This window comes from Tachysurus vachellii, chromosome 12 (genome assembly GCF_030014155.1).
Source record: "Tachysurus vachellii isolate PV-2020 chromosome 12, HZAU_Pvac_v1, whole genome shotgun sequence".
Taxonomy (NCBI): Eukaryota; Metazoa; Chordata; class Actinopteri; order Siluriformes; family Bagridae; genus Tachysurus; species Tachysurus vachellii.
In genome coordinates, this window is record NC_083471.1 from 20,671,197 (window position 1) to 20,687,192 (window position 15,996).

Sequence of the window (15,996 nt, forward strand, 5' to 3'; positions counted from 1 at the left end):
AACAGCGGCCAGTCCGAGTCGTAACAGTGGCCAGACCGAGTCGTAAGAATGACCAGTCCGAGTCGTAACAGTGGCCAGACCGAGTCGTAAGAATGACCAGTCCGAGTCGTAACAGTGACCAGTCCGAGTCGTAACAGTGGCCAGTCCGAGTCGTAACAGTGACCAGTCCGAGTCGTAAGAATGACCAGTCCGAGTCGTAACAGTGGCCAGACCGAGTCGTAAGAATGACCAGTCCGAGTCGTAACAGTGGCCAGTCCGAGTCGTAACAGTGGCCAGTCCGAGTCTTAGTCCGAGTAATAACGTTAGCCAGTCCGAATCGTAACAGCAGCCAGTCCGGGTCATAACAATGTGCACAAATTCCACTCAGTCAAAATAGTTCTGGTTTCGTGTGTGAAATTGTGGACAACACAAACACAAAGGTGTGCTTCCTCAGAGCAGGTCTAAAAGCCTAAATATGATTAGTGTTAGAGGTTTAAGACTCCTAAGCAAGAGCACTTCGAAGGTTGCTCCTGTGACCGAATCTAAACACATTATAGGCCTTTCAGTCACATTAGGTGGCTTATTTGTGGTCAGAGAGCTCTAATGAGGGATTCACAAAGGCTTTACTGACAGTTAAAGAAGCTGACAGACTGGAATGTTTTTCTTTCCTCCTCAGAGAACGTTATTGCCACAGAACAGCTTAAAAGCAGACCTGCCAACATTAGTAACACTAGAGAGAGAGAGAGAGAGAGAGAGAGAGAGAGAGAGAGAGAGGAAGAAAGAGAGAGAGGGGGGGAGAGGGGGGGAGAGGGGGAGAGAGGCAGAGAGAGGGAGAGATAGAGAGAGAGAGAGAGAGAGAGGCAGAGAGAGAGGTAGAGAGAGAGGGAGAGAAAGAGAGGGAGAGGAAGAAAGAGAGAGAGACAGCGAGATTGGGGGGGAGAGAGGCAGAGAGAGAGAGAGAGAGAGGCAGAGAGAGAGGGAGATTGAGAGGAAGAGAGGGAGAGGAAGAACGAGAGAGAGACAGCGGGAGAAAGGGGGGAGAGAGGGAGAGAGGCAGAGAGAGAGGGGGGGGCAGCGGGGAGAGAGAGAGAGAGAGAGAGAGAGAGAGAGAGAGAGAGAGAGAGAGAGAGAGAGAGAGAGAGAGAGAGGCAGCGGGAAGAGAGAGAGAGAGAGAGAGGCAGGCAGCGGGAAGAGAGAGAGAAAAAAGGCAGAGGAAGAGAGAGAGGCAGAGAGAGAGAGAGAGAGGCAGCGAAAGAGAGAGAGGCAGAGAGAGAGAGAGAGAGACGAAGAGAGAGAGAGAGAATTTGTTCATTGTTTTAATTAAATTTTAGGATTTTAAACAGTGACCCAACAGCACATTTTGTTTACAGTATTTAACCTTTTGTTTGTAGCTCTTGCACAGAAATGCACATCTGAACATTTTTACGACTAACAAATAAATAAATAATTTCCTTTGTTCAACATATTCAAAGAACGTGAATAGGAAAGTGAAGCCAACATTGTGTATGGAAGTGGATACTGAGACATGATGTACCACAGACTGCTGACGATCCTGTAATAATAATTAACAGTCATTTACAGTCCGAGTTCACATCGGTGTCTGAGCGTTCAACAGAACTAAACCTCTGTTCTCAGCATCATCGATCACGGTTGTCAAATTCAGCGCCGCTGGATCCCAGTAAAGCTGCGATCTGCCTGGCTAACAATAGCATGTGAGGTAGAGATCAAAAGAAACTTTACTCCTTTGTCTCATGCAGATGAGACGGTCACATCGACATGAGCAGTAGGTTTTATTCTCATAACACGACAAAAGCGGCAGCAAATAATTACATCACCTGGTTTAGGCCACGTCTCAAACCACTAACTAGCATGCTAAACGTGTCCAGTGGAGCATCACAAAAAAAGTCTTCAGGCTCACTTGTATTGCTGTTGTAGGGAAATAACCCACTTCAGGGTGGTAACTGTACTGACGTCAGTCCTTACATCATGCCCGTTGTTGTTTATTTTCCTATAACAGCGCATCCGGCCATGTTTTATTCCACTTTCTTACACCGCAGTGTCTGAATGTAAATTCCCAGAGCACGCTTGAGCAGGCCCAACCGGTGACACTGAACAATAATGAAGGAAAAGGAGGTCAGTTTCAGAAAAATGATTAGACTTTTTCATGCACAGAGAAGCGCTGAAGCATAAATGATATGTCTATCGAGTACTGATGTCTCCTGGGATCTCACAGGATGCTGACTGAGATTTAAACAAGTAACGAGAGATTCAGACTTAGCAGAAATGAACTATAAAACTAATCACAGCCGAGATTTAAGTTTAGGTTTCGTAGACGTGAAACCGATCCTCTCTTTAGCGTCAGAGGAGAAGTTTGCGGGTAACCAGCGCACTTTTATTACAAAAGCACAAATCCCTTCAGCTGGGCCTCAGCAGAATCTTGGAACTTGGGAAAAGTGTGAACCGGTTGGCACCTTGGCATGACGTGAATGAGTAATGAGCCTCTTTTTTTTTTTTTTTTTTTTTTTTTTTGGTAAAATGCAAACCTAATGCATTCTTGAGAAGCACAAAAAAAGAAATTTGCATGTGCGGTCAAGCAAAGCAGCTCAAGGCCGACTCCTGCTGCTCTGTATGTCTGCTCCCGACTCCATTACAGTGCACAGTTAGAGTCCATGCTTTAGGAAATAAGAATGAAGTCAGGATGATATGCATATGGTCTTCTGAAAAACTACATTAATGACACAGTACCTACTGTTGCAACAAGACGTGAACAGTCAAAAGACCTGGCTTTGCAGTAAGAGCAACACAAACTACAAGAAAATCTCATTCTAACGTCCTTTAAAACAAGAACGGATTAAAACTGAAGCGATATCAAAAGCATGTAACAAACTATTATGTGTCTGAATGTATTACAAGCACTTAAGAAGCCAAAGGCATGTTAGCAGTTTCCTCGCCGTAATGATTTAATCCAGACAGAAACAGTTCTGAATCTTTGGAAATTCTATTCAATTTATTCTAGAGTTAATCATTTTTTTATTATTTTTTTTCCAAGTATACACAAATGCAATGTAATGTTTTTAGTTTTATATTAAAAAAAATTATTCCACTGTCAGCAGCAGCTAATTTCTACACACACACACACACACACACACACCCCAAACAATGAGATCATTAAACCAGCACTAAGGACTACACAAGCAGGGCTGTGTCTTGAGCATCATAACTGAAACAACACGAGGGTTTACATCATCTACTGAGGCTGCGATGTGAACGTGGTTTAAACAGGGCATGTCCGTTTGCTGATTCGGGTGGAACGTGGTGTAAAGGGACTAAACCCTCCATCCATAAAAATCTAAAAGAGCTTGTGAAGAACTGTGAAGAAAGGAGCCAAGAGAAACTCTGAAAAAGCGTTTTTTCTAAAACTAAAACTAATTTTCTAAAACTATTTCAAGGTGCTTCACTAGGGCCCCGAGGTAAGCGGTGATATTTCATCATCATCATCATCATCATCATCATCATCAAAACTACACAAATCTACTGAGGCTACAACCTGGGCATCATCATGAAATCTGTTTACTAGTTGATTAAATGAACCTGTATGAATGACAGACACCTTGTCTTAATGCATCAGTGCAGCCCAAAGACTGTAACAGGCAGAAATACATTTTAATCTGGAATTAAAATTGGCAGCACTGAAAAAAAATCATTCACTGTAACAATATCGAGTCACCTGTTATCGTTTGAGTATAACCCCAGTGGTTTTCAGTGTTTCTGGTACCTTACAGGGAAGCGGTGTTGTAAAAAACAACCTCCAGACATTGATAAGACCTCATTCTACGAGGCACAGTAGGATGTGCAGCTCCAAACAAACTAGAAATACTGTCTGGTTTCTGCAGAACATGGCCGACTTCTGAAGCAGTTTAATTACGTGAAAGTCTTCAGAGGGCCTACAAATTCCAGATATAACAAAATCCATCAGCCGTACTGTAGACACTGTTGTCTTTATGCACAACATTTCTGTTTCGGCCCGAATGAAACGCGAATGAAACCATGTGGGCGTACACAAAGCCATTAATAACCACAAAATTTACGTCAATTACAAATCCATACAAGACGCCTTAAGCCTATATCTATATGTCTCAACACATAGTGGGACTGTTAGCAACAGCTTATTAGTGATCTAGTGAAGTTATTAAAAATGATGGTCAGAGGGGTCTGTGTTACCAAAAACAAAGGTCTAATTACCAAAAACATCCAAAAAACTTCGTTCAATAAGCTCAGGGACCATATAATGGTATAAAACCATATCTTTTTAGTAACCATGACAACTAACAACTCCTACTTTTGTTTTAAAGCAAGGAATAAAGCACATGGTGTTAATAGATGATGTTAAAATGATAGGGAACAGAACATATTAGTTGAGCATATTAGTTTATACTGTCTTCAGTGCCAGCATTGTGCAACACCATGTATATACCCACTATATGACCAGAAGCTTATAGACACTTGACCATGACACCCATATGCGAGGCTTTTCCCTAACTGTAGCCCAAAATATGAAAGCACACAATTTCTCTGCATCTTTGCGTGCTGTAACATGTCTCCATGAAGACATGGTTTACCAAGAACTGAAGCGTCCTACACAGAGCCTTGACCTCAACCCCACTGAACACCTTTGGGAAGAACAGGAACACTGGCTGATCTCCAGACCTTCTCATCCAACATCGGTGCCTGACCTCACTAACGCTCTTGTAGCTGAATGACAATTGACAACTGAATGATAACGCTCTTGTAGCTGAATGTAGCTGAAAGTGTTTCATCATTAAAATGATCTGTATAGCGTAACATCCGACACTTCCGGTGAAAGCACCGTTTTTTGACCATTTTTGTCCAAATATTTTCAATCGCACCCCTAATAAATATTGTTAACTATTAACTTGTTTAATGTGAGTTAGATGTTAATATTGACAAATATTAATAGATTTTATTTCATTTTAACCATCTCCAATTACCTTGACAGAATGCAAAGATGCAAGGAAAATAAGACAAACGATTAATGCCAGGAAGGGGGCGGCGCTTCCAGCTGTGTCTGTTATTCTGCGTTCGTATTTCCTCGACCGTGAGATTTGAGTTGCAAATTGCAGGAAAAACACCCTAATATATTTTTCTTCTGAGCCGACTATGTGGTCTGGAATTGTTACTATATTACTACAGCTTTAAATTTGGGTGGTAAATTTGGGTGATAAAGACAAAGGCATATTTAAATAATACACATATAACTCATAGCAGCATACTCTGATGTTAAAGCCTGTCATATGATGAAGGACCTGTGCAATATTTACAAAAAAAAAAAAAATGCAGAATCTCTGGCTGAAAATATTACTATACATTTTACAGCACAGTGCAGCCAAGACCGACAAATAAAGCAACAGAAGGAAGCAACTTGTTTATGATCATCGCGTGTTAACGTTTAATTACAGTTAGTGCATGACTGCTGAATGTTGACTCCAGTAAAATGAGGTTTTATGTTTTCTGTGCTTTACTCTATTTACTGGTATTCTTTACTCTATTTACTGGTATTCTTTACTCTATTTACTGGTATTCTTTACTCTATTTACTGGTATTCTTTACTCTATTTACTGGTATTCTTTACTCTATTTACTGGTATTCTTTACTCTATTTACTGGTATTCTTTATTTACTGGTATTCTTTATGTACTGGTATTCTTTATGTACTGGTATACTTTACTCTATTTACTGTTATTCTTTATTTACTGGTATTCTTTGCTCTATTTACTGGTATTCTTTACTCTATTTACTGGTATTCTTTACTCTAATTACTGGTATTCTTTACTCTATTCACTGGTATACTTTACTCTATTTACTGGTATTCTTTACTCTATTTACTGTTATTCTTTATTTACTGGTATTCTTTACTCTATTTACTGGTATTCTTTACTCTATTTACTGTTATTCTTTATTTACTGGTATTCTTTGCTCTATTTACTGGTATTCTTTACTCTATTCACTGGTATACTTTACTCTATTTACTGGTATTCTTTACTCTATTTACTGGTATTCTTTATTTACTGGTATTCTTTATGTACTGGTATACTTTATGTACTGGTATACTTTATGTACTGGTATACTTTACTCTATTTACTGGTATACTTTACTCTATTTACTGGTATTCTTTACTCTATTTACTGGTATTCTTTACTCTATTTACTGGTATTCTTTATTTACTGGTATTCTTTACTCTATTTACTGGTATTCTTTACTCTATTTACTGGTATTCTTTATTTACTGGTATTCTTTACTCTATTTACTGGTATACTTTACTCTATTTACTGGTATTCTTTATTTACTGGTATTCTTTATGTACTGGTATACTTTATGTACTGGTATTCTTTACTCTATTTACTGGTATACTTTTCTCTATTTACTGGTATTCTTTACTCTATTTACTGGTATTCTTTATTTACTGGTATTCTTTATGTACTGGTATACTTTACTCTATTTACTGTTATTCTTTATTTACTGGTATTCTTTACTCTATTTACTGGTATTCTTTACTCTATTTACTGTTATTCTTTATGTACTGGTATACTTTACTCTATTTACTGTTATTCTTTATTTACTGGTATTCTTTGCTCTATTTACTGGTATTCTTTACTCTATTTACTGGTATTCTTTACTCTAATTACTGGTATTCTTTACTCTATTCACTGGTATACTTTACTCTATTTACTGGTATTCTTTACTCTATTTACTGTTATTCTTTATTTACTGGTATTCTTTACTCTATTTACTGGTATTCTTTACTCTATTTACTGTTATTCTTTATTTACTGGTATTCTTTGCTCTATTTACTGGTATTCTTTACTCTATTCACTGGTATACTTTACTCTATTTACTGGTATTCTTTACTCTATTTACTGGTATTCTTTATTTACTGGTATTCTTTATGTACTGGTATACTTTATGTACTGGTATACTTTATGTACTGGTATACTTTACTCTATTTACTGGTATACTTTACTCTATTTACTGGTATTCTTTACTCTATTTACTGGTATTCTTTACTCTATTTACACTGGTATTCTTTACTCTATTTACTGGTATTCTTTACTCTATTTACTGGTATTCTTTATTTACTGGTATTCTTTACTCTATTTACTGGTATTCTTTACTCTATTTACTGGTATTCTTTACTCTAATTACTGGTATTCTTTACTCTATTCACTGGTATACTTTACTCTATTTACTGGTATTCTTTACTCTATTTACTGGTATTCTTTATTTACTGGTATTCTTTATGTACTGGTATACTTTATGTACTGGTATTCTTTACTCTATTTACTGGTATACTTTACTCTATTTACTGGTATTCTTTATTTACTGGTATTCTTTATGTACTGGTATACTTTATGTACTGGTATTCTTTACTCTATTTACTGGTATACTTTACTCTATTTACTGGTATTCTTTACTCTATTTACTGGTATTCTTTATTTACTGGTATTCTTTACTCTATTTACTGGTATTCTTTACTCTATTTACTGGTATTCTTTATTTACTGCTATTCTTTACTCTATTTACTGGTATTCTTTACTCTATTTACTGGTATTCTTTACTCTATTTACTGGTATTCTTTATTTACTGGTATTCTTTACTCTATTTACTGGTATTCTTTACTCTATTTACTGGTATTCTTTACTCTATTTACTGGTATTCTTTATTTACTGGTATTCTTTACTCTATTTACTGGTATTCTTTACTCTATTTACTGGTATTCTTTACTCTATTTACTGGTATTCTTTACTCTATTTACTGGTATTCTTTATTTACTGGTATTCTTTACTCTATTTACTGGTATTCTCTACTCTATTTACTGGTATTCTTTACTCTATTTACTGGTATTCTTTATTTACTGGTATTCTTTACTCTATTTACTGGTATTCTTTACTCTATTTACTGGTATTCTTTACTCTATTTACTGGTATTCTTTATTTACTGGTATTCTTTACTCTATTTACTGGTATTCTTTACTCTATTTACTGGTATTCTTTACTCTATTTACTGGTATACTTTGGAAAAGATATTTAGAGATTTGTGATGTAATCGCAGAAATCTCATCATGTTTCCCAAATAAAAGAAGTGAAACTCGAGGTTTCTGTCATTTCCAAATACAAAAAAAAAGGAAGTTGAGACAAAACCAGCTGCCTATATACAAGTAGTATAAAGCTACATACAACAACGTCCATACAAACAGAAGAAATATTTAGATTTACTCTATAGCACGTAGCAGTTACTGAATTGTCTTAGTTTGATCTATTGAATAAAAATAAAAGCAACTTAAATGTGTTCGATTAAAGTATTGAAATTATTTGTTCAATTGAAGCAAACCTACAACCTGTGAAATAAATGACAAATACTGACTTAACAGTAAGAACAAAAACAAAACCCACATTTCAACCCTCATGCAAATGATCCATCATCACTAACAACATATTTATCGCCCATCGTTCATCCTGAATACATGCTCAGATAATAATAAACACAGCATGTCTACTGTCTTATCCATGTACTCAGCTTCTAAACAGGAAACCAGTTCTAACAGTAAAGACCTTATCAAAAACAATAGTTTCCTCTTTCACTAAATCGTGTAAACACGGCTTGTTCTCCGCTATTCTGTCTAATAATCCAACATCGCAGTCTCTGAATAAAACAAAGCACCATCCTTACACTGCTGAGACTCATCCTGCCATATCACAGATCATGAACACTGCACAAAACAGAATTTTTTGTCTGTGGCTGAAAGAAAAGGTTGGTCTTAGACACCAGCAGGCTGGAACGAAGCAGCTATTTCGAGACCACCATGGCAGCAGATCAAACCGCACCAAAAAGGCGTGTAAACAAACCTGCTTGTCACCATGGAGAATGTGTTTTCCGTACCTACTGCTCTCCCGTTGCTCTGCCAGCATCCCTTGGTATCATCGATGGAAAAGCAATCCGACAGGAACCGGGGGAGATAAAGATCCTTGTTTTTCCCGTACAGCAAGACAGCTCAGGGTTTATGAGGCGGTATGGGCGCGTTCGGTGAGAGGAGAGTTTTATTGGAACTGCCAGGCGACTCTGGTGCCAACCTGCAGGGACTGGCACAGCTGATGCCCCCCGTCACCAGCTGTACCACGCGGGTGGATAATGGGAGGAGCACTTCTTTCACACCAGGAGATACCATCTGGGTGCCATGGCGGGGGTGCAAAGAGACACAGTCCATCGACAACATACAGCACACAGATTATTTTTTTCCCCCTCACCCTATTGTGTCTTATCATCACAGCATCTCTATTTATTTTATTCTCCAAAAGCAGGAAATAACCTGATTAACATCGCAGTGCTGTATAGTTCTCAAATCTGAACAAATTATATCTAGAGCTCTGGTAGGAATTTCAGAGATGATGGAAATGAAAAGTTTATATTAAAACATGTTTCTTCTTAAACGTTATCGTTTCTATAATAACAGCTCATTGTCAGGGATGTTTATGGGTGATGCTCCATGTACTCTTTAAATAAATAAATAAATAAATAAAACAAATAGATAAAAATAAAACCCTTTAAGTTAAGAACATGTTACGTTTATATATAAATATATATATATATATATATATATATATATATATATATATATATATAGATATATATATATATATATAGAGAGAGAGAGAGAGAGAGAGAGAGAGAGAGAGAGAGAGAGAGAGAGAGAGAGATAGATAGATAGATAGATAGATAGATAGATAGATAGATAGAAGAAATAAAAAAAGAAAATAAAAAAAAGAAAATATATATTGCGTGATAAGTTATTCTATAAGAGACGTTTATGGAAGTGTCAGTGCTTTAAAATATTAGATTTTTTTCCCATGGGAAAACATTCATGACAGACAATGTTTTGTATTCCTGTTTCTCTCTAACAATTTTTTTTAATGTGTGTTTATTAAATTTAAGAGAGTCAAAAAAAGAGAGCTTTTCAAAAAGAAATGATTTTTACAGCTTCTATAGGCAGGAAAAACAATGGATATAATAATGGATTTTATATATATATATATATATATATATATATATATATATATATATATATAAAGAAATAATTAAAAGCAAGATAAATCATGAACCTTTTAGACTCTCACTGTGACATGACAATTAAATTAAAGAATAAACAAAAGTTGGGAAACAATTGATCCAGTAACCTGAAATGTTTATTTACCTCCTTGAGACATTAACGTGTATAGTTACTGTTATAGATTTAATAAGTTGTTATAACTGTTATATGATTAATAACACATCTGTAGGTTATGTTAATGTAAAAACAGAACTTGACGAATATTTTTTAATGTTCCATGCATCAAGTGTTGATGTTGGTTTGATGTCTCTTTCTGGACTCATGGTTGAGGATCGTCCCGAGCTTGAGACATCGTTTTCTTTGGTGAATCATGAAAAAGAACAGATTTAGGCCAAGATTCATCGAGCCATGTAAACATTGATCCTTTTTTCTATAACATGACCGGTTATTATTTGAGAGTAATGGGCCCAATAATTCAAGCACAGTCGGTGGGGCGGAGTCAGATGTGCTTTAGCTCCTCCCTCCTGAGCAGATACAAGCAGTGGAGATCACAGTGTGTTTCAGCCTGAAGAAGTGTGTTTGTGGGCTGTTCTGTGTTAGGAGGGATGCAGCTAGGACTATTTTTAACAATTCCCCAAATTGTGTACACACACACACACATACGCCATTTTAGCCAAAAATAAATATATTTTTATACTGCTTGTATATAAACTGAATCAGCAGGATGACCTGATGATCCAAAGCCATTTTCATCATAAAGCACTGTTACAGAAACCAAAATGGAGAAGTGAGAAACTTCCTACGCAGTCGTTAATAAATAAAACAAAAAACTGCCAACATTCATTGATAAAACCAACATTCAAATGGATGCTAAAATTTGACAAGAAAGATATCACTGTCTGAGATCCACAAAGCACGTTTACAACAGGCGCCATTACTTATGCATCCTTATAAGCACGCTGGTCTGAGATTTAAGGACATGAGTTTTCAAACTCTAAATAACTCAAACTCATTCCAGACAGCTCCTTATCCCTGACAGTGATGCAGGTTAAAACATAACTCACACATACAGAGCAAAGTACTGAGATGTGAAACACACTAGGAGACTGACAAATGACAACAACGACACGAAGAAGGAACTGATTCTTCAGTCTTTTAACATGAACGCACACTCGAATTACTGCCTGTATGTATTATAACTGATGGGAATTACCAGGCAGGCTTGTGCAAGAAAAAAAAGGCAGGGCGTGATCAAAAAATACACAAAGACACCTTTAAAATTTTGAAAGCTTCAAGAGAAAAAATACAAACGCCTAATCATAATAACAGCTGTCTAGAATGGTATTCATTCATTTTCTACCGCTTATCCGAACTACCTCAGGTCACGGGGAGCCTGTGCCTATCTCAGGTGTCATCGGGCATCAAGGCAGGATACACCCTGGACGGAGTGCCAACCCATCGCAGAGCACACACACACACTCATTCACTCACGCAATCACACACTACGAACAATTTTCCAGAGATGCCAAACCCGGAGGAAACCCCCGAGGCACGGGGAGAACATGCAAACTCCACACACACAAGGCGGAGGTGGGAATCGAACCCCCAACCCTGGAGGTGTGAGGCGAACGTGCTAACCACTAAGCCACCGTGCCTCCAAAGTTGATGACTTTCCTTTAATAACACACCCTGAAGTGTTTGATTTCTCTTACATCAGAAGTACTGCATTATCAGGACTGTCGGTCATCACATCATCTGTATATATTACACACATTACTGCTGATATATATTGTAGAAAAAGCATAATATTGCACAACATTGTTATTTGCACTTCCCACAATTTATGTACGTACATAACTGATCAGTCATATATCCTATATTCATATTTAATACTCATTCTGTCTATATTGTATCTCATCGTCTGCATCGTCTTGTATAGTTTGTATAGTATAGTGTTATTTATGTCTGTACTTTTGAGAGTCACAAACAGCTGGAACCAAATTCCTTGTGTGTGTCAACACACCGGGCCAATAAACCTGATTCTGATTCTGATCAACTACTTTTTTTAATAGCATTTCTATCCATATAAAGTGATTTTTAACCTTGTGAAATGTCCTTATGGTTTGTTAAACAGCAGCTCAGGCTCTATCACACTTTACATACATTGCTAACCTGTATAATACTCTATATAACGTGGTCTTTATTTCAGTTTTCTGTATAGTGTTGTCTGTAAAAACTTGGTCAATAAACCTGACTCTGATTCTCACTAACAGACGATAGGTATCAACGAGGCTCTGGCTCAATATATTGAAAAAATCTATTAGCGTCTTTAGTTGGTCTTTATTTTAAATAAAATAACAGAGAACAGCTTTGTTTTAATAACGTCTGTGAGATATGCAGAGCTTTCTTACAGCCTTCGGTCTGAATGTTACAGATAAAAACTATTTTTAAGTTTAAGGGTCATTTTCAAACCTTTTATTTACTATATATTAACTAATAATAGAATAAATTAGTAATAATATTTACAATGTACTATTATTAATCTCACACACACACATAAATCGCCATCATCTCTTCAGCAGTCTCGTTTCTTTCTCTATCTGTCTCTCTCTCAGAGTTACTAAGACAAAAATATACTAAATATTAAACTCTGAGGACTTTCCCATGGAGGAAAACTTTAGATTAGACAGTGGCAGTAGCTGTATTCGGATTGGATTCGTATATCAGAGGGACGTCTGTAGTTAACTTTTTTCTGCTCAATGATAAAACAGGAGAAGTGACTTTCTACAGAATTATATTTTCTATGAATGCATTTATGTCACATGGTCAGTTCCTTTAATATCTAGTGTTAAATGCTGAGAAATGAATAACTGTAAATGATTAGCGGATTGAATATAAACAATTAAAGCAGTCACAGAATTTAACATTAGATATTTAAGACCCTGGCAGTGATGAAGCTAGACATTATTTACAGAAGAATATTTATTGAAGACTAAAAGTTAATAATTATGTGCATATAATGAATGATTTCATCAACGCAGCTCCTTTAATCAGCCTGCAGAAATCTTATTCTTTTAATTAAAAAATAATTTAGTCTGAAATACTAGGTTTTACCATTCAGAACAAATATATAGTCTCTTTAAAACATCTCAGCTGTCTGCTGCTGATGGATGTGAGATGGATGTTAATACCAGGTGTGAACAGAGCCCATGTGACCATGTGACTTAAACATCCAGGTTCGTAGTAAATACGACCCACTAGAAAGTCGCTCCTTCTGTGCTCATTTCATATCACTGCTGTTCCAAAGCTGTTTTATCACTGAGAGCGAACAGGAGGATGCAAACATTTATCACAGACATCCGAATAGGGCTAGGGCCGATCAGGACGTAAATAAAATAACAGAAGAGGAACTGTAAAACAAGAAATTACCCCAGGACCCCACTGAAATTTAACTCCATCCAAACAGGATTTAGGAGAGGCTTTAAATGAGTGCCGCTTTAAAATGATGAATTGTATATTGGAGCCAGATTTGAGAATGATAAACGTTGATAATGATGCAGTGTCAGGAGCTACATAGATCATACAGTCTGTCGTTCGCTCTCTGTATGTCTCTCTCTCCCAACCTCAGTCTGTCTCTCTTTCTTCCTCCCTCCGCCCATCGCTGACTGCCTGCCTCTCTCTCTCGCACTCTCTGTCTCTCTTTCTTTCTCTCCGTCTCTGTACATCTATCTCTCCCAAGCTCAGTCTCCCTCTTCTGTCTGTCTCTCTTTCTTCCTCCCTCCCCTATCGCTGACTGCCTGCCTCTGTCTCTCTCTGTATATCTCTCTGTACATCTCTCTCTCCCAATCTCAGTCTCCCTCTTCTGTCTGTCTCTCTTTCTTCCTCCCTCCCCTATCGCTGACTGCCTGCCTCTGTCTCTCTCTGTATATCTCTCTGTACATCTCTCTCTCCCAATCTCAGTCTCCCTCTTCTGTCTGTCTCTCTTTCTTCCTCCCTCCCCTATCGCTGACTGCCTGCCTCTGTCTCTCTCTGTATATCTCTCTGTACATCTCTCTCTCCCAATCTCAGTCTCCCTCTTCTGTCTGTCTCTCTTTCTTCCTCCCTCCCCTATCACTGACTGCCTGCCTCTGTCTCTCTCTGTATATCTCTCTGTACATCTCTCTCTCCCAATCTCAGTCTCCCTCTTCTGTCTGTCTCTCTTTCTGCCTCCCTCCCCTATCACTGACTGCCTGCCTCTGTCTCTCTCTGTATGTCTCTCTGTACATCTCTCTCTCCCAATCTCAGTCTCCCTCTTCTGTCTGTCTCTCTTTCTGCCTCCCTCCCCTATCGCTGACTGCCTGCCTCTGTCTCTCTCTGTATGTCTCTCTGTACATCTCTCTCTCCCAATCTCAGTCTCCCTCTTCTGTCTGTCTCTCTTTCTTCCTCCCTCCCCTATCGCTGACTGCCTGCCTCTGTCTCTCTCTGTATGTCTCTCTCTTTCCCAATCTCAGTCTCCCTCTTCTGTCTGTCTCTTCCTCCCTAACCTCCCCCCATCGCTGACTGCCTGCCTACCTCTTCCTCTTCCTCTTCAGGTCATGACCTGCTCTTACTGGTCGCATGCCCAGTATTATGATTCTGTACGGATTCGGTTCCATGGCTGACTTCCAAAAGACTCCCTATTGGTCAGACAGTCCGCGAGCTCTGTGTTGGACCCATTATTTCATATCGGATGTAGTGCACTTAGGTAGGAAGAATCGAGCCATTTGGGATTCGACCGATGACTTGCACATACAACATAACACAGCTTGACTTTTACACGGTGTGTGCAGCTGTATGTCGTCTCTCCCTCATTCTGAGAACACACACAAGATCTGTTTAACCAGAAGACAACAAATAAACACAAATCTAACACAATTCTGGTCAGTTCTATGGATAAATCTGGATAAATCCACTGTACTGTATATTCCAGTAAAAACAGACAAGAAATACCAGATTAGGGCCCATACTCTAAGTGAAATGGGGAAAATATGTTGAAATTATTCTCTTCTACGTGTAAATACGTGTATATATAAACATGTATCCAGCTAGAAATGCATGACATTTAACTTAAAAGCTCACAGCTAGCCAGTGTTTTTAAGAGATAATCCGTGAATGTACCCGGCTGTGATTGTACACGGTCTTGAAGGTGGTGGCTACACAATTAGCACCATCAATCACATCCCGTCACTTACAGCCATCTAACGTTACTTTGTGTTCAAATAAACACGTTTATTCTAGAGACAACACGCCTATAAACAGCCCTCAGGGGCGGTGAGACGTCCTGTGGTGTTATATCCTGCGTAAAATAATCGGTTTAACTGCTCAACATTGAAATTCGCAGCAACACATCGGTGTTCCTTCTGCGCACAAGATGCTAAGCTAGCGTTAGCATTAGCGTTAGCATTAGCATGTTAGCCAAGCACTTCTAACATGGAAGCTGTATTCCAGAAAACAGGCAACAACGACACGAACAACAATTACACACCAAAATAAAGTTGTTTTAAAATCAACACATAAATTACACACGCTGCTGGAGGTGACGAAGTGGAATCTGGGGCACTTCGTTAGCACGACCGCTACCGTTAACGTTACTCCGACCAGCGGGTCGCAGGATCAATGGACAACTTACCGCTAACGCCGAGGCTGAAGGCGGTGAAAACCGGCGTTTAACCGACTGGATCTCAACTCAGTGTATTAATGACAGCCTGCTTTTCCGTTCTCCATCCATATTTGACGCATAATGAGCACAGCGTTTGGTGTAGTGGCTACTGTTTTGGAGTGAAATCAGCTAGTGGCCATATTTAATCCTCGCCATCCCAACAACACAAGCTCCTCATCCCAGATCCAGCACTACTCCGTTCACCGCCTGTGGGACCAAAA

General features: G+C 38.2%; 1 protein-coding gene across 5 annotated transcripts in view; it reads right to left on the minus strand.

The window, feature by feature from the left end:
• wdfy3 (WD repeat and FYVE domain containing 3) overlaps nucleotides 1-15,973 on the minus strand; it is a 93,434-nt gene extending 77,461 nt beyond the window's left edge. For 4 of the 5 annotated variants that reach the window (XM_060884200.1, XM_060884198.1, XM_060884197.1 and 1 more), the window contains exon 1: nucleotides 8,934-9,133. In XM_060884200.1, the coding sequence (XP_060740183.1) occupies nucleotides 8,934-8,962 (29 nt within the window). In that variant the 5' untranslated portion in view covers nucleotides 8,963-9,133. Of the gene's footprint in view, nucleotides 1-8,933; nucleotides 9,134-15,745 lie in introns of those variants that run through there. The other variant, XM_060884199.1, reaches the window with a different exon arrangement.
• Nucleotides 15,974-15,996: the final 23 nt, after the last annotated feature.